General features: G+C 44.2%; 2 protein-coding genes across 8 annotated transcripts in view; one reads left to right on the top strand and one right to left on the bottom strand.

The window, feature by feature from the left end:
* Positions 1–8,660, top strand: part of ZNF410 (zinc finger protein 410) — a 49,210-nt gene extending 40,550 nt beyond the window's left edge. For 4 of the 7 annotated variants that reach the window (XM_053224699.1, XM_027066124.2, XM_027066121.2 and 1 more), the window contains 3 exons: positions 635–775; positions 2,224–2,351; positions 7,856–8,660. In XM_053224699.1, the coding sequence (XP_053080674.1) occupies positions 635–775; positions 2,224–2,351; positions 7,856–7,894 (308 nt within the window). In that variant the 3' untranslated portion in view covers positions 7,895–8,660. Of the gene's footprint in view, positions 1–634; positions 776–1,074; positions 1,280–2,223; positions 2,355–7,855 lie in introns of those variants that run through there. The other 3 variants (XR_003422614.2, XM_027066122.2, XM_027066125.2) reach the window with 3 other exon arrangements.
* On the bottom strand, positions 8,557–21,939 carry FAM161B (FAM161 centrosomal protein B). The gene is made up of 9 exons (XM_027066120.2): positions 21,739–21,939; positions 19,282–19,604; positions 17,690–18,240; positions 15,759–16,105; positions 15,325–15,452; positions 13,248–13,412; positions 12,943–13,042; positions 10,932–11,074; positions 8,557–10,167 (listed from the first exon to the last, which is right to left on the bottom strand). The coding sequence occupies exons 1-9, from the start codon at positions 21,790–21,792 to the stop codon at positions 10,029–10,031; spliced, it is 1,950 nt and encodes a 649-aa protein (XP_026921921.1). The 5' UTR covers positions 21,793–21,939; the 3' UTR covers positions 8,557–10,028.
* Positions 21,940–21,965: the final 26 nt, after the last annotated feature.

Below are 21,965 nucleotides of genomic sequence, written 5' to 3' on the forward strand. Positions count from 1 at the left end.
AAAGACCTGGTCTCACTGGATTGACTAGTGGTTTCCAATGTAGCTGTACAATAAAATCTATAAGCTTTTAAAATGTATATATTTGTATTGCTTGTCCACTCTTCATTCCCCAATAAAACAATACAACATGATAAATGAGATTATTTGGGAATAAGATCCCAGAATCTGTAGTTTTTAAGTTTCCCTAGTGAGTTTGGTGGTAACTCGTGCTGATCCATGAACCAGCATTTGAGCATTACTGTGATAAAGATTTCTATAAGACAAGGTTTTAAACATTTTTTATGTATCAGTCATGACTCCCTTTTTACCCTAACTTAAATTTGATAACTCATTTTAATTATTTTTTTCCACGTGTTATTTTAATCAATTATTTTATTCCAAATACTCCTTTCCAAGGACACATCCATCCCATCTCATACCTTAATTCTCCACCTGCTGATCACAGGCAAGGATATTTATCTATGAGGCTCCACCCTTCCCTTCTAGGTTTACTCTTGCTCCCAAAACTAGGTAGCATCCAAGATACAGGTTGGCTTCCACTTCCGAAAGAAAAAGTCAGCTTCCCATGAAGGGAAATGGGGACCAGGCACAGCCTTGACCGCTGCATGTCTCTTACATCCTATTCTCTGTGCAGCTGAGCCATTAATGGGCAGTAGTTTGCTTGAAGAGGCTTCAGTAACCAGTAAAAACCTGGTGCCTATGAATTCCCAGCCCAGCCTTGGTGGAGAGTCCTTGAACCTACCAAATACCAATTCTATCCTAGGAGTTGATGATGGTAAGACTTTCAACTCTCCTTTATTTGGGGAAAATGGGCTGCAACTAGGGACTAAGGAATGGGGTTGTCTCCAAAATGGAGGTTTTAATTAATTTCATTTCTTGTGAGTAGCTGTGGTATGATTGAGTAGCATTTGTATTCTTTGTCTCTGGGATGGATAAGTGAATCTGTTAAAAAAAAAAAAAATTTCTTTTTCGTTGAACAGATGACGTAACAAAAGAGTAACAAAAAATTTTAAGAAGAAAATTATCCATAATCCTAGCATCCTAGCCCAACTATTTCTATCTTTCCTATTGCAGTTTTGGAAGAACTTAACTTTTAAAACATTTAAACAGAACATAACCAGGTTTTACAGAGGAGATATAAAGCAATTTCTCCATACCTTCAAAAGCCATATCTTCTGGAGAAAAGAAAGGGCTCTCTAGGAAACAGTTGCTCCTCTCTGGTATAGAAATTTCACCCAAGTTACACAGGCCAGGCCCTCTTCTCTGAAAAACTTAACAGGTGAGGTCAGCATGCATTTATTCAGTGCCTACTGTGTGCCTGGCACCATGGGAAAGATAAAAGTAGAAAGCAGGGACCTTAAAATGTAGTTGAGAAGTCAAAATTTACATATGGGAGACAACAGTGAACAGAAAATAGTATATAAGCAAATGTTACATTGCACAGTGCAGTCTGGAAGAGCAGTAGGTATTGAAAGCCCCCCTGGAAGAAACTTTTAATTTTTTAGGGGGCTGAGTAGTTTATGTATGAACTGTTTCCAGAAGATTTTTCTGGTGATCTCACTTGATAAAGTCTGAGATCCTGTGTTTTAGTTACTCCTCATATCCCATTCAGTTTTGTATATAGGTGACCATGTTTGTGTAACTTCTGTGTGGAGTCTACATGGGCCAGAGTGTGCTTCCACAACAAGCCTTCTCGGTTTTGTAAATGATACTAGTGGATAACCAAAGTGTAAGACACAGAAATTGCATAGAACTACTTTGCCATTCTTAAGGAAGAAAGTCTCAAGGGAGGAAGGGACACTGAGTACAGGAACTTTGAAGCCAGACCTAACTTCTTGACTTGCTCATATTATGCTGTTTCTATCATTGGTGGCTGCTTTAACGGTTGGCTCTGGTCTCCTGATTTGCCTGCATAAGCAGATTTTGCCCTGTTTCAATGCACGGTTAATCCAGTTAACAGTGCTAAAGCTATATTACTTTAAATTGGTATATTACAAAATGGTCAACTCTTACATCAGGATTTCTTGCCTTTCCTTCCCATCCCCCTTTTGTCGTACTTTCTAAATTCACTGGTAATGATTATCAGACAGGAATTAATTTGGAAAAAATATAGGAATATGGGTTTTTCGGGGAACAGTTTTTAGTGTTCTTAATGAGGCTTGATAATGCAGGTAGGTATAACTGTGGATTCACTTTTCATTGAGACATTTTCTGCTGTTTCAGAGGTGCTTGCTGAAGGATCCCCACGTCCCCTGTCTTCAGTGCCTGATGTGACACATCACTTGGTGACCATGCAGTCAGGGAGGCAGTCATATGAGGTTTCTGTCTTAACTGCCGTAAATCCACAGGAGGTAAATTTATCTCTTGCCCTTACTTTGTTTCTGTAGAGACTAATGTGGACAGTGGTTAGAGATCTAGTTTAGAAAATCTGAAACTGACTCCAGTTTCCCTTTCCTGGAAACTTTGACTAGAAGATCTTCCTTTAAGCTAAGCATGAGACCAGATTTGAAAGAAACTTGATTGTTAGGGTCTCCTGGATTGGGAGATTGGTCACTCACGGCTGGGTCTCTCAGCTTTAATTTCCTTTGTATACATACCTTACTGAATGATATCTGCTCCTACTTTCTCTGCCTATGACATAAGGATATTGCTTTTATTTTATAAGGAAAATAATATCCTGGGACAAAGTGGTCCTTGAGCAAAAAGAGTAGTGACAAAATCATTGAAAGTAATCATTGTTCATTTTGTACCAGGCTGAACCAACTGGACATACAGGACATGTTCACTTGCTTGTGGAATGAGAACCATTATCTAAAGCAGGGAAAGTTTTAAGTTTATTCTAAGTACTCCCATCTTTATGGTCTTGGCTCCAACCCAGAAAACAGAATGAAAACTTGTCAGGCTTCTAGAATCTTAGGATATTTTATTGGTCTTTTGTCTTGGGAGTAAATGACTTCATCATGAGCTCATTTCATATGTATAAACTTTTGCCAAAACCTGGGTATCCCGGACATCTTCATATTACAGTATCTCTTACAGTGCTGTCCCATCTTTTTCCCCTGTCCTTTCGATACCACAACTGTTGCAGTATTCAAATGACTGCATCCTATATTGAATATTCTTGATTATTCTGTAAGCTTCCTGGGGATCCTCAGGATCACAGGGCTTTGGCCATGCATGTTCATGTTTTTGCCAGGATCTTTCCTTGTATGTCATCATTATGACCCATTGTCTGAGTCTTGCTTGTATTATATTGAAAGTTTTTTTGCTATTGGTATCGTTGGTTTTTCCTAATCCACTTTCTCCTGGCTACTGCTTTGGAACATGTCTCACCTATGAAGACTTCCCTTGTTATTTCCCCTCTTCATTTATGTGCTTTAAAATTTTTGTTATAGAAGTTTTCATAAAGTACAGTGAGAGAGAGTATAGTACTCATGTACCTATCACCCAACTTCAACAGTTAGCTTTCTACTGTTCTTATTTTCTCTCTTCCTACCTACAATTTGTTGCTGCTGTTCTGTTTGTGCTGGAGTATTTAAGATTTTTTTTAACATTTATTTACTTATTTTTGAGAGACAGAGCACGAGTTGGGGAGGGGAAGAGAGAGAGGGAAACAAAGAATCCGAAGCAGGCTCCAGGCTCTCTGCTGTCAGCGCAGAGCCCAATGCAGGGCTCGAACCCATGAACCCTAAGATCATGGCCTGAGCTGAAATTGGACTCTTAACTGAGCCACACAGGTACCCCTGTGCTGGATGGAATATTTAAAAGCAAATCACAGACATACCATTTCATTTGTAGGTATTTCAGGATATACCTCTAACAAGTAAGTTTTTTGGGGGCGCCTGGGTGGCTCAGTTGGTTGGCATCTGACTTCGGTTCAGGTCATGATCTCATGGTCCATGAGTTCGAGCCATGCATGGGGCTCTGTGCTGTCAATGCAGAGCCTGGAGCCTGCTTCAGATTCTGTGTCTCCCCCACTCTCTGCCCCTCCCCCTCTCATGCTCTGTCTCTGTCAGAAATAAACATTAAAAAAAATTTTAAAAACAAACCTGGTTTTTTCATAGCTGTCTTTATCACACCCAATAAAATTAACGATTTATTGATATCCTCAAACAGTAAGTCTATATTCCTTTTTTTTCTCAAAATGTCTTTTAATGGTTGGTTGGTTTGAATTAGGATTCAGACAAGCCCCATTCATTGCATTTGGTTAATAATTCTCTTAATTCTCTTTATCTCTAATAGTCTCCCCCTCTTCCCCCCTGTCTTTTTTTTCCAGAATGGCTGTTTAAGGAATTGGGTTATTTGTCCTATACAATTTCCTACATTCTGGTTTTGACTGATTGACTCCTTTTGCTGTTTAATATATTTCTCTATCCAGAGATTTTCTAAAAACTGGTAGTTAGGAGCTTAGATTCATGTTTTTTTCCCCCTTCCTTGGCAAGAATATTTTATAGGTGGTACTCTTGCTTTCTGTTACAGTTCACAGGAGACATATGGTATTCAGTTGTCCTCTTACTAAGCTTAATGATTGACCAATTGGTTACATAAAAATTTTGGTAAACATTACTGATCATGGCCTAGATCAGTTTGTTTTTTTTTTTAAGGCTTGCAAAATGGTGATATCCTAATTCCCTTTTTCTTTCTGCTTTTATGAACTGTGATCCTTCTGTCAGAGAAAAGATTTCATCAACTACTGGATCGCTCTGCAATAGTTCAGAAAAATTATTTCTTTTTTACCTACTAGAAATTGTCATTCTGACAAGTCAGTCCCCAACACTCAGCCTTTTCCTTTTTTATATTTGAAACCTTGGAGCTTTTTTCTCCTGTATTGCTAAATACCTTTTTCAATGAATCATTCTAAGTTTCCTCAAATAAATACCAGATGTATAAAAACTTAGTCAAGGGGAGCCTGGGTGACTCAATTGGTTGAGTGTCTGACTCTTGATTTCGGCTCAGGTCACGATCCCAGGGTTGTGGGATCAAGCCCCATATTGGGCTCACGTTGCGCTCAAGTTGGGCTCCACGCTGAGTGTGGAGCCTGCTTAAGATTCTCTCTCTCTTCCCCAGTCCCCTCTCCCCCACTCGGGCACTCTCTCGCTCGCTCTTTCTGAAATAACAAAACAACAACAAAATGAACAGAAAACCTTAGTCAACAGGGTGCTATATACCTAATATGTGCAAGGCCCTCTGCTGGGTACTAGTTATACAATAGTAAACAAAGTACAATCGTTGCCTTTTATAACTGTGCAAATGGTGCCCCTGGAGTTGTACTGTACAGAGAGCATGGGAAGGGTGACAGATCAATAAACTGGCAATTTTTATATGGTGTAGTAAGTGCTAGCCTTGGGGGAAGTCAGGGAATGAATTCTAGGTTTGAGACCTGAGGAATGAATAGCAATTATCTTGATGGATAAGTGGGAGGGATTGGAAGAAGATAACAGGCATAAAGGTAGCAAGCAGTGTGTACAAGGGTAGAAAGTGAGAGGGAACAGGGCACACAACTATGGAATCAAAAGGGTTGAGTAGGATGGGATGTGGAATGGAGAGATGGGCTGGAATGAAAAGTGAAAGCAGGAAAGTTATGCTAGTTTCTCTCTTGAAGGGCCTTAAAGGACATGATTTTATCCCAGGGGCAATGGGGGGCCACTGCATGGTTTTAAGGCAGGTATGACCTGGTCAGATTTGTGTATGCAAAAAGTCCAGCAATAGTACATTTTTTCCCCTTGGGCCTAGGCACATGGGTCTTGGAATTGGCTTCATTGTGTCCTTGTCTAGGTGATGCTCACTCATAGTCTCAGGCAGACCCAGTAACACAGATCACCTATAAAAAAAAAAACAAAAAACTTGGCCTTCCCTCCAGGAGGACACTGAGGGTCTCCAGGCCCTAAATACCCAGTTTCATGGTGGAAACCCCAAACTCTTAATAGGAAAATATTAACACAAAGGGGAAAGTGCTGCCCTTAGTGAGGCTGAAAGTCCTAGATTATCACTTTTCCCTCACGGGTCCTCGGGTCCTGTGTATTTACGAACACACCCTCTGTCTGAGCCTCACTTCTTTTGTTTCCTTCACTGTTACCTCTATTATTTCTCCTCTTACCACAGGCATTTCCACTGCTCTTCCTCTCCTTTTCCTTATCGAGACAGGCTTATCACGTCATCTGATACCTTCATTTTTAAAAGCTACAAGGCCCTCAAGCCTCCAGGTTTAGTTCTCTTCCTCATCCAAGGTCCTGGCACTAACTGACCTTCCTCCAGTGAGTGAGGAATGTTGAGTCCTTAGAGATTCTCAGATAAAAGGCTATTTGCAGTCCTTAAACAACAATGCTTATTTCAAATTTTTGGAGATAATCACACGCTGTAGATCAGACCTGTAAGAATCTACTTGTGCACTTCTACTTGGACCCCTGTAAATAGGCTCTAAAAGTAAAAACGTAACAAGAATATCAGAATAACCAAAGCAATTATCAGAAATTATCATGGGAGGGGTGCCTGGCTGGCTCAGTTGGTAGAGCATGTCACTCTTGATGTCGGGGTGGTGAGTTCAAGCCCCGTGTTGGGCATGGAGATTACTTAAAAATAATTAAGTAATTTTTAAGCACTACTTAAAAAAAAAACTCTTCTTAAAAAATAAAAGAAATTATGGGAAATATATCAAAACTACATCTTATTCAAATGGTTCAGATTGAACAATTTTTATTTGCCCTCGGTGTTACCCAGCCTTCTGCAAATCAGATAGAGGACTTATTGTGCAGGCCCAATTGGGACCCCAGGGCTTTGGGACCTCTGCTGACTAAAAGGCATCCCAAGTGGGGTTCTATAGCCACACTGAGCTCATATTCTCGAATGCAGGAACCAGTATAAATGCCACCCAGCCTTCAATAAATCAGAATGTCTTCCAAAAAAGAAAGAAACAAATTACAAATTCTTTAAGATTTCTCATCAAGTGTCATTGCTAATTTGAGTGCCAATATCTGGATCTTGACCTGGATTTAAAAGACACCATTCTTACATCCTAACAATACAGCATCAAATGAAATCTGTGGTTTAAGTTTTTACATTTTTCTTTAAATTTTGTTTAAATTTCTTTAAATTCCGTATTATTAAATTCTACTGTATAAATTACCTTTACCCAAGTTGAGATCACCAAGTAAATCTATCCCCAGCTCAAGAATTTGTCTGGTTATATTTTTACTAAGCCATTTTTATTCTGAATTTCACTGTGTTATCCCCATCTCATTTTCATAACAAAATGGAACTCCGTTTCATCAATTGTACAGAAAAACACTTTCAACAGAAAGCCTTGAGTGTAGGGTAGAAAGTCTGTTTTGGCTGCCACCCTCTTGGAGTCTCAGGCTTTCTCCCTTCATCATAGGGAAGGCATTCTTTTGGACCCTGGGAATCCCTGGATTCCTTACGAGTGGGAACTCATATAGAACTCACTGGGGTAGCCTCCCATTCCTCTTACTTCTGCTTGAGCTTTCAGCCTGTACTTGGACTAACGCTGCCTGACAGGAGATTTGGGATTCCACCATTTCCGATATATCTGTTAAGTTCGGCATGCCTCCATCACTGACTAGTGAGTACATGACTACGCAAACAATAGTTTGGCTTAGCGACTCGGGATACCTTATTATCATAGTGAAAATGCCAGCATCATGGGCCAAAATGCTGTCCCAAGGCCAGGATATGAAAGAGATCTATCAGTCTACATATGTCTCTTGCTTTGGAACTAGATACCCTTGACTTACCCCTGTAGTGCATTCCCCACTCCCACTTAAACCTTTTCCTTAGTATGAGTTATTTTTCCTATTATTCAGTGGTAGCCTATTCCAGATTTGGTTTTAATCTTTTACAGTTACTAAACCAAGGAGATTTAACTGAAAGACGGACATGAGCATGGGTGTCAACTCCTGGAAGAGCAGCCCTGTCTGATCCCAGAGTGCACACAGTGGTAACAGGATGCTTATGGCTCACGATCTGCCAGAACCAAAATGAATCTGTGAAAGACAGGACCCCGCTTTGGCCTCTGTTCATCTTTCCTGACATAGAAGATGAATGTAGGAGAGCTTCTCTTCAAACTACATCTGATCCAGACAAGGAAGAAAGCAGTGAATGTGGGCTGGGTAACTGTACCTACCTCTCTTCCCACTATAAAATTTTGGGATGGACTTCTCCCAAAAGTGAATTTGATTATGTGTTGGCTGAAATTTCTTCAGTAGGACTGTTGAGAAGGGGTTTTCCTTTGAAGAATTTTCATCCCAGACTCAGCTGTCTTTTCACATGGATAAACTAAGCCCTGCCACCAACCATAAAACTTCACCAAGAAGCTGAGCTTTCAAGATGCCTTGTTGCTTTGGAGAAGGGAGTGATGTCAATTCTGTTGTGGCATACTCCCTTTAGCAACCTGAGTAAGAGACTCTCTGCCACTGGGCTGCAAAAAAAATAAATTACTTGAATCCCTACTTGGCCCAGGCTGAGGTACTATCTTGTCACATCCACCTCTACTTGGCCACTTTGCTTTCTTTGTTTATGGAATATACGATAGCATGTTAAAAGGGTTTTTTGGTTTTTTTTGTTTGTTTGTTTGTTTTTAAAGTTAACTATCACATGATTCAGAGCTTCAGTTGTTTTCCCTTTAAATAAACAAGACAGCCCAGTAAGTTCTTTGGCTCCTTGTTTTGGACAAAATTTGTTTTCTCAGAGAGGAGATTAAGAAAATAGTTCCGTCTTTCCCTTTAAGACAGGGCACCGATTTACCCTTTGGATTCCATACAGGTAAAACTGAGCCCAGGAGTCTTGGGGAACATGACATAAGCATCTTCATCTCTAACTAGCAAACCTAGATAGTAGTTATTGTAGTATCGCTCCGTCTTCACCAGAAAGGACCATGTCTGAGTCTGGAAAAATGGCAATAATATACTTTTGAATTTTCCAGAATGTTAAAACATGAGAAATTGGGGGCTTCTGGTAAGAATAGGCACTATTGCTATCATCCACAGCTACTGATAGAGAATAATTATCACTGGTGAGAAGAAAAGTATTTCAAAGACCGCTTACTAGTAGAAAATCATGGCTGTCAGAGAATTTTCACATTTATTGAAAATGAACCTCAGGCTTACACACATACCATGCACACAGTGGCATATTTTAAGCAGATAACAGGAAAAATTAACTGCCATTTTAAATTCAGTAGTTATAGTTCTTAAGTTGTTAATGACATGCATAATCTACCCTTTGTTATGTAGATTGAGTTCATGTCAATATCTTGTATTCTTAAAATGCCAATTTTTATTTTCTGTAGCCCTTACTTTTATACTAGAGCAGTGGTTCTTAACTGGGAACATTTTTGCCTGCCCACTGCCCCACATATGGCAATATCTAGGGACATTTTTGTCATAACTGGAGAGGGCATTACTGGCATCCAGTGAGTAGAAGCCAGGGATGCTGCTAACGTCCTACAATGTACAGGACAGCTCCTTCTCCCAACACCCAACACCGACACACTCATCTGGCCCTAAATCAATAGTACTGAGGCTAAGAAACCATGTACTAGAAGTTGCAGACTTGTCTTCCTGCAAGTGTTTTTGTTTTCCCACACAATATTTCTAAGTAATGTTTTTAATTGGTTGCCAACAGGAAATTCCTGGCTTCTGTTTGAAAACTCAGTTGCTGATCTGGCAATTCTGGGCCTGGGTTCTAGCTATTAATAGTAGACCTTATACCCAGCCCATGTGATCCATTTGTTTCCTAACTGGCCCCTGTAGGCATTTGGGTGTGTGCTCCTTTTTTAAGTAGGAAGCCCAAGAAGCAGAATGCTTAACTCTGCTCTGAATCCTCCACCCTGAGGCTTTTCACTTTGATCTGCTTAAACCATTCCCTGTTTGTTACCTGCTACTTTTTTCTTGCTACTTTTCTTATCCTCATTCTCCAAGAGTAGCCATTGGCTCAAAAGCCAAGTTTTGCCTGCCTTGACTCAACCCCAAGTTAGTTACTTAATATTGAAAAGCAGTAATTTTAAGTGTTACTGATTAAGCAAGTGATTTGAAATTATCTAGCAATTCATGAGACAGCTCCTCCAGTTCTTTTTTGGGGCTTGTAGGCTGTTGTAGAGATTCTTCTAAATCCTGCTGTGGATTTCTGGTGCCGAGTTTTGTAGTTTCATGGGTGCTACAGAATAAATTAAAGCATTATGAAATAAAATGTTTGTAATTAAAGCATTATGTAAGGCTTAAGGATGGTTTCAACATTTTCATTATTTTATATGGGGTGTAAAGGGAAATTTAAATTTCTAGGGGGAGAACTGGGATAGGAATTAGGGGAGGAGCCATTAGGATTTAAGAAACAAAGTTGAGAATAATGGCAATAACTATGCTTTTCTTCTCCCTTTTGATACCAGTGGAGGGGTGGTGCTAATGAGTTACTTTCTAAAGAGTGCTAGATTTCAACAAGCCACGGTGATCATGCTGGGGGGGAAGAGACAGGCTTTGCTTGTGTAGGATATTATACCTTTTATTATACCTTTTATTATGCATCTTTAAAGGTTTTTACTTTCAACTACCCAAACAAAATAAAAAGTGTTAGAAAAGCAGTTTTATCATTTTATAGTAAGTAAAAATATATATGTTTGTCCCTCAAAAGTGAAGTAAAAATATTCTTGACTGATGGCCCTAGAACTAGAATTGGAAAAATGATCTGTTTCAAATCAAAGGAACCTAAACCTAATATACAATGGTTATATTTTATTAACAATAACAACTGCACTTATTCTCCCAATTTAAATATATTATCTGGAGATCTCTGGGTTAGTATTCTATAAATACAGGATTGTGATCTCAAAATATGTGTGGCTGTTCTAAAGGTCCCTCCCAGTGGCATTACTAGGGATCGTAATCTGAGAGCCACAGGGTGACAGGAGCACGTGAGATTATTACCTGGGACATTCAGGGACTTCTGACTGCTCCTTCCATTGTACAGCCCTGGTGCCCTCACCCTTGTTCCTCACAAAGTCTTCATCCAGCCCAGCCTGCTTCAGGGTGTCTCGATACCGTTGTTCTGCTTCTTTCCTAGCAAGGTCCTGAGGAATGGAAACAAATCTGCTGTAGCTGTCTTGTGAATTACAAGGTAATTCTAAATCACTTGCTTAATCCACATGCCTAAAATTGTCCCCTAACCCAATCCCCATTAGTGCTAGGCACAGATTTACATGAAAATTACTTAGAGCCTGTTTTCAAGCCTTAAAGAGCATTGGAACTACCTGAAGATCTTGTTATAATGTAGATTCTCATTTGGTAGGTCTTAGATAAGGTTCGAAACTCTGTGTCTAACACTCCCAGGAGATGCCAACTGTGAATTTGGGAGCCACACCTTTGAGAAGCAAGGATTTAGATTTTTGGACCACCAAGTAAGACTCAGATGAAAAAAGTGGACTAAAAATGTTTTAAGATTTAAAAGCAACCACGAGCACCTGGGTAGCTCAGTCAGTTAAGTGTCTGACTCTTGATTTTAGCTCCGGTCATGATCTCACAATATGTGAGCTCAAGCCCTGTGTAGGGCTCTCTGCCGGCAGTGCAAAGCCTGCTTGGAATTCTCTTTCTCTCCACCTCTCTCTGCCCCTCCCCCGCGCTTTCTCAAAATAAACTTAAAAAAAAAAAAAATAAAAGCAATCAAGCCATCATCAGGAACACTAATATATAACAAATAGAAAATAAGCTGCACTAGTAACACTCTTAACAGGATAGATGGTCTGTATGTGGACCAGAAAATTTAAATGTTTAGTAGCAAAACATAGAGCACTTTGTATTTTTCCTAGAGTGGTGAAAGATCTGTTGAGATCTGAGAGTGAGCTTTGCTGGAAAGAATTAACATAAAGAGGAGAGATCATTATGAGAGATTTTGAACAATGCAAGTTGCTAAGTAAATCCAGTCCAGACAGTCCAGCATGTGTGCAAGTGTGTGTGTGTGGTATGTATGGGGGTGGGGAGGGGTGGACTCAGGAAATGCCTAGATAACACACTGGCTGTAAGATGGAGATAATGTCCAGCAGTTGGAACCAGGTTACTAGGGAACTCCAACTTTTGTCTGAAACTAGAGAGAAGAGGGATCGACAGCCTGATACATCCCAAAACTTCCAGGAATAGTGGCCTTTCTAAGGCTGTTCAGATAGCTCCAGAGCTCCCTTAAGGAGATCTCAACTGGATCCAACTTCCCTAAAAGTCTAGAGAACATCTTAAAATGATTCTTTCATCCTGAAAGCCACTTAATCTGAAAAGGGCTTGCTGGGGTGCTTGTGAGCATCCCAACCTCTGGGGACCTATAAACGTGCCACAGCTCTAGAGGCTGGGGATGCCCAGGGCACCAGCACCGCAGGGGAAGGGATGATGTTAGTAAATTAAAGATATTCTCACTAACACAGCCAGACTGTTACTGTGTATGTGGCATCTAGCCCTCAGTCTAGTGAAAGCTAGACTGTAGCGAACACTCCCAGAAGTGAAACACTTCACAGATGCCTCTGGAGTCTAGTCTTGGGTGAAATCAGTCCAAGCAACATTCACCATTGCACCACTTCTTTGCGTGGAAATTGGTAACAGGCTCAATTTTGAATCTTTCTGATCCTCAAGGAAATGTTTAATACCCAGATATTAAACTTTTCTATCATTTCTTTTTTTTAAATGTTTATTTTTGAGAGAGAGAGAGAGAGAAAGATAGAGCATGAGTGATGGAGGTGCAGAGAGAGAGGGAGACACAGAATCCAAAGCAGGCTCCAGGCTGTGAGCTGTCAGCACCCAGCCTGACATGGGGCTCAAACTCAAGAACCATGAGATCATGCCCTGAGCCGAACTCAGAGGCTTAATTGACTGAGCCACCCAGGTGCCCCTCTGTTCCATCATTCCTAAAAGCACTTTCATCCAAGACTGAGAGAGAAGAATGATGGCTTAGTTTTACCTTGGTAACTTGTTCAAAGAGATAGGGCCTTGTTTGTATTCTCTTCTTCATTTCTTCCAATTCTTTCTTATATTCTTTTGCTCTTTTACGGTCATTGTTCCTGGAATTAACAAGATTTTTAGAATGAATTCTTTTTCCAACCCTTCATTCCAATTAAGCAGAGTAATTCCCAAAGACATTGTAAATTCCTAACTGCCTAGCAAAACTAAATCCTTGACTGTGTGCGATTATAGGAGCCTACTTTCAAGGGCAATGATCTGTTGGATCCCAAGACAGATACCCTTTGGCACATGGAGGACACTGACCGATTCTCTTTCAGCTTTGCTTTGAACACTTCCTCCAGGCTTTTATGAGGATCCATGGCTTTTGCACGCAAGGTCACAGATTTAGACATCGCTTGACACTTCTTTTTGTGCATCTCCAACCACTGAGTACTCTCATCTGTTTTGTCCTTTTTTTCAAGTGAACTTCTGAAGAAAGGAGGCAAAAAACACACAGATGACCAACTTGAGTATATTAAAAGCACTCTTAGTAACCTCTGGAAAGTGAAATGGTGTTTTCTATGAGTGGGGTAATTTACCACACTGGCGCTTCAGAAAGAACAGGATTCTGAGATTGGCAAATGAAGCCTTCCCAGCACTATGGACACGGTGATTTTCTGCCCCAGGGGAAGTTCAATAATTGAACTGAAATACAATATCCTTATACTAAGGCTTCTGGCCTGTCTGGAAACAATACTAATAGTTGCCATTTGCTGAGCTACTCTACTCTGAACCAAGAGCAGAAAAGAATCAAGTGCTTTATATCAATTATCTTTTGTAATCTCCAGAACTGCCCCATGAGGTAAGAACTGTAAGCCCCTCTTTTTATAGGTGAGGAGAGCGAGCCTCGGAGAGGATAAGCCACTCACTCAAAGCTACCCAGCATGCCAGTGGAAAAGCCAGGATTAGAAACAGTATGTCTGACTCCCAAGCCTTTGCCCCTGACCACTGCACTGTAAACAGTGGGCTAGAAGGTGCCTGGTTTCGTGGTCCTTTGGGACCACAGAAAACTGGAAATAGGCCTCTTTCCATGCACAGTTTGGGGTTAACTTATAGCAAGCACTTAGTCTGCATAAGTATCATTTGACAAGGTACTATAGAGGGAAAACAACTGGGCGCCTGGGTGGCTCAGTCTCACGTTCCAGCCCCGCATCAGGCTCTCTGCTGTTAGTACAGATCTCGCTTTGGATCCTCTGTCTCCCTTTCTCTCTGCTCCTCCCCCACTCATGCTTTCTCTCAAAAATAAACATTTTTTAAAAAAAGAAAAAAACCCACCAAGATTCTTGCTTGAAGGCATGAAAGTTTAGTCTGCTATTATATCAAACTCCCCACTGCTGGGAAGCAAATATGGATATCCCCTCAGGGGGCCAGCCTCTGGCCCATAAGGCCTACCTTATTGGGACCTCAGGACACCGATGCATTTAGCCTTGATTTAGTAGCTCTGACTATGACATTTGAGGAAGAATGGAGTATCTCTTGGATTCTAAATATATTTCTAAAATCCCTGTTGTGGAGCCTAAAGAGCCAAGTTGGTTAGCCCCACAGGAAAGCACTAAGATGCTCGTCCTCTCCCAGCGCTAAACTGCTTGTTACACCACAACCTTTCATGCTGACCTCAGCTCAGACGTCTAGTGGAGGAACTCTTGCTGGGGCGCTGGCTGGTCGAGAACAACACCATGACAGAGGCCAGTTAAAGAATGAAAAAGTAAGGAGGCTCCTGCTTCCCAACCGACTCTGCTAGTTCGGTTGAACTAGCAGAATCTCAGAGAATCTCAAATCTGTGCAGTGGATGCCTTCTCTTTGTGACAGGGTCAGCCACCTGCCAACAGGTTTCTCTGAATTCCTATTCCTAATGGCTTCCTCTCTCATCTGTGGGTCTTCACTTATGTTGTTCTCTCTGGAACTTTCTTTCTTTCCAGCCTTTGGCTAATTCCTCATTCTTCAGACATCTATTAGAGAACCCTGCCCCAGGCTGCCCAGAGCCTCCCAGGTCCCCTGTATTTCCCTGTCATTGCACTACTCACAAAGTAGTAGTTCTTTGATTTTCTATATTTCATACTAGCTATTAAACTATGGGCTCCATAAGGTATCTCCAGCCTTAACATTGTGACTGGCACAGAGTAAGTCCCCCATGAATGATGGCCAGATGTTCTCCATCACTACATGTGGAGAGTTACCTGTATTCCTGTCCTGATCAGAGAAATCCCTTCCACCCATTTAGGTCTCTGTAGTAACAGGAGAGGAGGCCCAGCAGCAGGATGGTTTCTAGCATTTGGGCCAGAATCCGAGCACTGACCACTGAACTTGGTCCTGGGCCAAGATCTCGAGCCTGACCCCTCACCTGACTGCAGACTCCCTCCTCCTGGTGGCATCTGTGATGTGCACAGGGAGGGTGTTGGCAGAGAGAGAAGCAAGGCCACTCAGAGAACGACTCCTTGGCAGGGGTGTGGCTGGTGACTGTGGAGAGTCCTAGAAGAAACGAAGGCTGGTATTGGTGGGACAGCAACGTGTGATTAGTTTCTATTGTAAGGAGGATTCAATTTCAGTGAAGGACTAGTCAGACCAGGAATCTTTTTTTTTTCCCTGGGATTAAGGAAAGAGTAATGAGTTCCCAAGTTTATTACCAGGCCAAGAGTTGGGTATCGATCCAACAGCTGAGCCAGTGTTTTTAAAAAAACAAAAATGTCATGAGAAGTGCCGTATGTTGAGACCCGGCCCATTCCTGTATTTTGGGTCTCAGGCCAGGACCCTCCCGTAACTGCCCAGGGCTCTCACCCTCCTCTCTCCAGAGGTGGTGGTGTCACAGGGCCGCTGAGCGCGACGCAGGCTGCCGGTTCTCAGCAAGAAGGGCTTGTTGTGAGTCACCTCTCTGGTGTCCCTTCTCTTGGCAGCTCTTCTCTGGAAGGCCTTGTAAAGGCCCTCGTAGTCAGGGACGGCAGGATTCACACGAGGCTGGAATCCAAAGTCAGTCTGCAGAAACCCAAGCTTTTCCTTCTGGGTTCGGGTAGCTGTTCGAGGCTGGGGGTCAGCCCGGCTGCTGGAGGAGATGATAGGGGAGGAGGCCATCTGGAGCATGTCTAGGGCTCGCATCTGGATGCGAATTTTCCTGAAGAGCTCCACTTCTGTGGAGAAAAGGTCAGGGTGGTGATGGGTGACAGGGGACCCTGCCTCACACCTAAAGGTTTGGAGAAGGTTCCCTCTAAAGCTCCAGTGCAGTATTGTGCTGGAGCCGATTGCCAGCTTTGCAGGATTTTGTGAACCAGTTGACATCATATGGGAAGCTCCACCTTGGCCAGAATAGGTGCATTTTTACCAGGGAAAGTGGCAAACACTACAAATCAGCTTGCTTCTTCTTTTCTGGAGAGAGCTCATTCCTAAATGTTGACCAGGACACCCTGCCATGTGCCAGCAGGCTGCAGAGGCAGCCACCATTTACATTTACTGAGCGCTCTCTGCGGTTCCTCCTTGAGAGGCCAAGCCAGAGGGGTGAGCCGGTCTCCTTGGCTCAGGAAGGGCCCCGCCATCCACCCAGAGGCCCAGGTTATTGCCCAAATCATTCCTGCCTCCCTTCTCTCATCAGTCCCCCGTCCTGCAGTCTCCTCCTCTTTAACCATGTTCCGGTCTGGCCTCTCTTTACCATCCCTGCTGCTAATTTCAGTCTCTCTGCTGAACTGGTGACATAGTGTCCTATAGATCAGCATCCCTCCGGTCCTGTCCCTCCCCCTTAATCATCTCCACAGCATCAGAGTGATCTTTCCGAGCTGCAGATGTGATCCTGAGCCACCCTGTTTGAAACCCTTCAGTTGGCTCCCCAGTGCCCTTGGGATAAAGTCCAAATTTCCTCCCCCTCCCCCAGGTCTGGCCCATGCCCGCCTCTCCCTCCCTGCTCCCTCTTCTCTACCCTCCATCCTCCTCCCATCCCTTGAATGTGTTCAGCCTCCTCTTACCTCCACGCTGCTCTCTCTGATGCACTCTTCCTCCGTCTTCCCTGAATTAAACACACTGCTCATCCTTCAGGGTCAGCCTCAGTGCTCACTTTCCCTGGGGACCTTCCCTATCTGTCCCCACCACCTCACCATGTCCTACGTTAGGTCCCTCTGTTATGTGCTCTATATGACCCTGGAGGCTCCCACCTCTAATCCTTGCAAATGACTCATCACATTTGTAATTTTTTGCCTGTTATCTGTCTTCCTTCCTCCCTTGTCCACAAACTCCATGTCTGTTTATTGAACACAGAGGAGTGCCTGGGGCTTGACACATTACTAAATGAGTAAAGCCTGAGTCCTTTCATCGAACCACATTTCTTGAAATGTGCAGGTCACCAGGATGGGGGGGGGGGGGGGCAGGCGGTAGGAGCTTCCCTCAGGGGCAGCTGGTGGTAGCACCGGCCCAAGCTGGTCCCTGGATGCCTCCCTGGTTCTCTGTTCTTGTACCTGTGCTGCTGCAGACGCCTTCACACCCACTCTCTGAGAGAGAGGTCATCAGGGCAAACTTGGAGAAGGCTGCATGACCTCTCACTCTCCACTCTTTACAGGGCTCCCCCATGATACAGACGGACCCAACCGGCAGGGAGCGTGGCCTTGAGGCCCGTCCGCCCGAACAATGAACTTATCCCCAAGCCAGGCTGACCCCCCGAGCCTAAGTCTCCACGGCACGTCTTGGTACTCCCCAGGTAGGAGGCAGCAGGGTGGGAAGGATGTCTTTACCTTGGAGTTTGTCCCCGAGGGCTGGCTCCAGAATGGACTTGGGGATCCTTCTGGTGGCATTCTGCTTGGGGACGTTGGCCTTAGCTGTGGCAGCCAACTCCCTCTGTTTAGCAGCTTCTTTTCTCTGCTCCTCCTTCACGAGGAAGCTGAAGGGCTTCAGGGAAGAGAGGAGCCGTTCCTTCCTCTTCTGGATCCCTGCCTGCCTGCGGGCCTCATTGCGCTCCACGATCTCCTGGTAGAGGGGCAGGTAGACGTGTGCTGGCACAGGCTGTGCCCGGAACTGCCGCTGGCACTCGGCCTCCTCCTGGGCCTGCCTCTGGGCCTGCGTCCTCTCCTGCTCAAAGGAAGCAGGTGAGGCCAGCCACTGCGCCTTCTTCCGGGCCTCACGCAGTGTCATGCGGAACGGCCGCGGGACGGTGATGGTTGATGCCCAGGAGCTGATGCTTCTGTGCTGGGAGGGAGGCCTGGAGCCTGAAGGTGGCTGGGGCTGAACCTTGGGAGTGTCGGAGGGAAGGCTGCTCAGGGAGCTGCAGCACCGTGGGGAGCTGCACCTGGGGGGAGAAAGCAGCTGTGCGGAGGCCAGGCCAGGCTGGAGGCCCTTTCCTCCTCCTGCTCCTTCCCACACCTCCCTCCCAGAAGACGGCAGCTAGATCCTGAGCCTAACACAGCCCTGCAGGCGTCTGGGCCTGTGCCTCGCTCCTTCCTTCAGGCCATCTAGCAGCCCTAGTTGGAAGTCTTTCCTCAGAATTGATTCAAGATTTGCCACTTTGCATTCTAATATTTTCCTTTAAAGATTTAATTTTTTAATGTTTAAAAAAATGTTTATGTATTTTGAGAGAGAGAAGAGTGTGTGAGTGGGGGAGGGGCACAGAGAGAGGGTGAGAGAGAATCCCAAGCAGGCTCCGCACTGTCAGCCCAGAGCCTGACTCCGGGTTCAGTCTCACGACCCGTGAGATCACGACCTGAGCCGAAATCAAGAGCTGAATGTTTAACCGACTGAGCCACCCAGGTGCCCCTTAAAGATTTTCTTTTTAAGTAATCTCTACACCCAATGTGGGGCTCGAACTCACAACCCTAAGATCAAGAGTCTCACGTTCCACCGGTTGCCCTGCATTCCATTATCTTCATATGGGAGCGAGAACAGTGCAATGGTGCAGAGCAAGGCTTTGGAGTCAGACCCAGGTTCAAATCTTGCTTCAAACAATTACCAGCTGTGTGACCTTTGGCAGGGTTTGCTTGGAACCTCAATTTCCTCATCTGGAGAATGGCAAAAATGATAGCTACTTACAGGGTTAGTGGGAGGAGAAAATAAGATACGGTGTAGGCGCATATAACAGGGTTGGGCCAAGGTAAACGTACCTTGTTGCCATTCTCAGGGAGGTAGTGACAAAGGCATCCCTTTAATCAATTCGAGTGCTAACAAAGACTAAGGGTTATCCAAAGTGATTTAGGACTGCTGGGTAGGAATCAGAACGTGTTTGGCTCCGAAGGCCTGATTCTGAGCTGGAGCCTCAGTAAGGGACAACTTTACTGAGGAAGAGGATGAGGCCCAGAGTCATGAAGCAGCTGTTGAACTGCAGGGCCTTCCTTACCTCGGAGACACAGGGTACTGGGCCTCGGGCTTCCCCCTGCCTTTGTCTTGGAAGAAACTCTCCAGGTCCTCATCGTCTTCAGAGAAGTCCTCGCCACTGTCTGGGTTGTTCTCATAAAGGGATTCCAACAGGCACCACCTGCCTTTCGGCTTTAGTGCCTGCAGGGTCTCATAAAAGCTCCCAGTGGAGTCCGAAGAATTAGAAACCGTCTCCTCCTCCGGGCTGAGGAAGTCATCGAGTGTGCCAGCCCTGGGCAAAACCAGCCCATCCCCAGACAGCTCTTCTTCCGTCTCTGTGTCTGGGGAGGATTTGGGGGGAAATCTCTAAAACGAAACAGAAAAGACTGTGGGTCAACTATAATTTCAAATTTTCTCAAAGCCTAACTGTTAATTTCACTTTGAATAGGTCTCTGTATATTAGCGACTGGGAAGGAACGAAGAAGAATCAGATGTATTCCTTGCTTTAAAGACATTTCACAAATTGGTATGTGGGCATATGCTTGGTTGAAGGGCAGGAAAGGGAAGCAGACCGCTAACGTTGGTTCCCTACTTCATGTGCAGTGAGCATTTGCAGAGTACTTACTCTGTATCATGCATTCTGCCCCCGGCACTCCAGGAATCCTACCCGTGACCTTGGCCACATTCTGGGCTTTGCCCTATTTGGGTTTCACCTACTTTTTTCCAGTCTTCTTTTTCCTGCTTCCTTTGTCTACACCTCTGTTTTCCTAATAGTCTACCTAATATCCCACCTGTTACTAGGAATGAGTAATCAACAGGACAGACAATGTGGTCTAGCTGAAAGAACAATGTCGTAGAAAGTGGAAACCCAACTGGGTTTAAGTACTCCATTCACTTAGAAAATAGTTTTTGGGTGTCTTATGTGCACGGAGCATTAGGCCGAGAACGAGTCAAGCACATGAAGCTTACATTCTAATGAGAGGGAGAGAGACAAGTATATGATAATAAATTCAATAAAAGCCATAAATTGTGACATTACACAGTGATGAAGTGGCTTTAGGAAGCTTTTCTGTTGATGAAATCCCATCACAAATGCCACTAGGAATGTATCTATAGTCAGAGTTAGGCTTATTAATTTATTGGAAAAATTACAGGGAACTTGTGTGGGGGCGGGGAGAAGAGTGGGGACTTTCAGTAAGAGGGTGGGAGAGGGGCTTTTTCTAGGGTTGGCTTCTCTTGAATGATTCTGAGGAAGAGAGTGGATCCCTCTGGATCCATTCTGAATGGATGCTGTCACGAAGAGGGCACACTTTGGTAAGTGGGTGACAGCAATTTTTATTGAAAAGGTAACTAGAACAAAGTGGAGCTGGGTAATTGGTAGTTAAGCATCATCATTTAGAAGGGGGTGTTGGTCTCTTTGTAGGCACACTGTGGCCCTTTGAGAAACACAGTTTTCTGCTAATCTGGCTGCTGGCTTCATTACAGTCTGAACTGGACTTTCTCAGTCCTGGGCTGATCTTTACTTTCTCGCTGTGGAGGAGTTTTGGACTGACATCTGACTGATGAGAGGGAGCCAGCCTTGCTAAGATCTGGGGTAAGAGGGTTCTGAGTTCTAAGGAACAGCAAATGCAAAAGCAGGGACCTGAGGCAGGAACAAACTTGACTCTTGGAGAGTTAGAAAGAGGGCCAGTGTGACTGGAGGTCAGTGGTATTCTCGAGATACCCTTAGAGAGGCTGGTGTGGGGCCAGGATTGGACTGTATACAATGACTAGTTGCGTCCAGGAAATCAGTGAGGCGTAGGCTGCTGCAGGCCTCCAGGTGATATTGGTGATGGTTTTCCTGGGTTCTCCAAGGTCCAGCTCTAATAGTGAAAAGAACACTAGATTCTGAGTCAAAGGTATGTATGTCCTCCAGCCCTTGCTCTGCTACTGAGGAGCATGTGATCTTAGGGAAAAATTTTTAAAACGACTTTATTGAGACACCGTACAGTTCACACAACTCACTTACTGAAAGAGTACAACTCAGTTTTAGTACAGTCAGAGTTGTGCAACCGTCACAATTTTAGAGCATTTTAATCACCCCCCCCCCCAAAGAAAGCCCATACCATTTAGCAGTCATTCCCTATTTTCCCTAGTCCTTTCGACCCTTCCTTCCCAGCCTGCCCTAAGCAACCACCAATCTACTTTCTGTATGGATTCTTCTGTGCCTCAGTTTTCTTTTCTACCAAATGGAGACAACAATAGTACTATTAGTCTTAGGGTAGTTGACAGGATAAGCGAAAACCGAGGGCCACTGCTGTGGGTCTATGAAGGGCCTAACATAACGCTCAACCCGTTAGAGAGTCCCTTGCGGGTCCCCAAACGCTGCTGATTTTAATCCCACACCTCTCCGCGACACGCCCCTGACGTCTGTCTCCAAGGCAATGACAAACAGTTTCCTCTCTTTAGAGACTCCGTTCCGGGCGCAGACCGAATTCCTCTCCTTCTCTTTCTCTCTCACCTGCCGGCTCCACTGAGCGCCGCCGGAGGCTCCCGCAGGCCTCCCGACGGTCATCTTCTCCGCGGGGCAGAAAAAGAAGCGGCGGTGACAGCGGCGTGCTACGCTTTGGCTGCGGTGGCTGCACTAGCTACGCGATCAGGTCTCTGATTGGCTCCCAGGCGGATGCCTGAACCAGTCCCGCTTCCCAGGGAGCCTCTAATTCTTCCCGCCCAAGTTGGCAAGGATCG

The sequence above is a fragment of the Acinonyx jubatus genome, chromosome B3, assembly GCF_027475565.1.
Source record: "Acinonyx jubatus isolate Ajub_Pintada_27869175 chromosome B3, VMU_Ajub_asm_v1.0, whole genome shotgun sequence".
Taxonomy (NCBI): Eukaryota; Metazoa; Chordata; class Mammalia; order Carnivora; family Felidae; genus Acinonyx; species Acinonyx jubatus.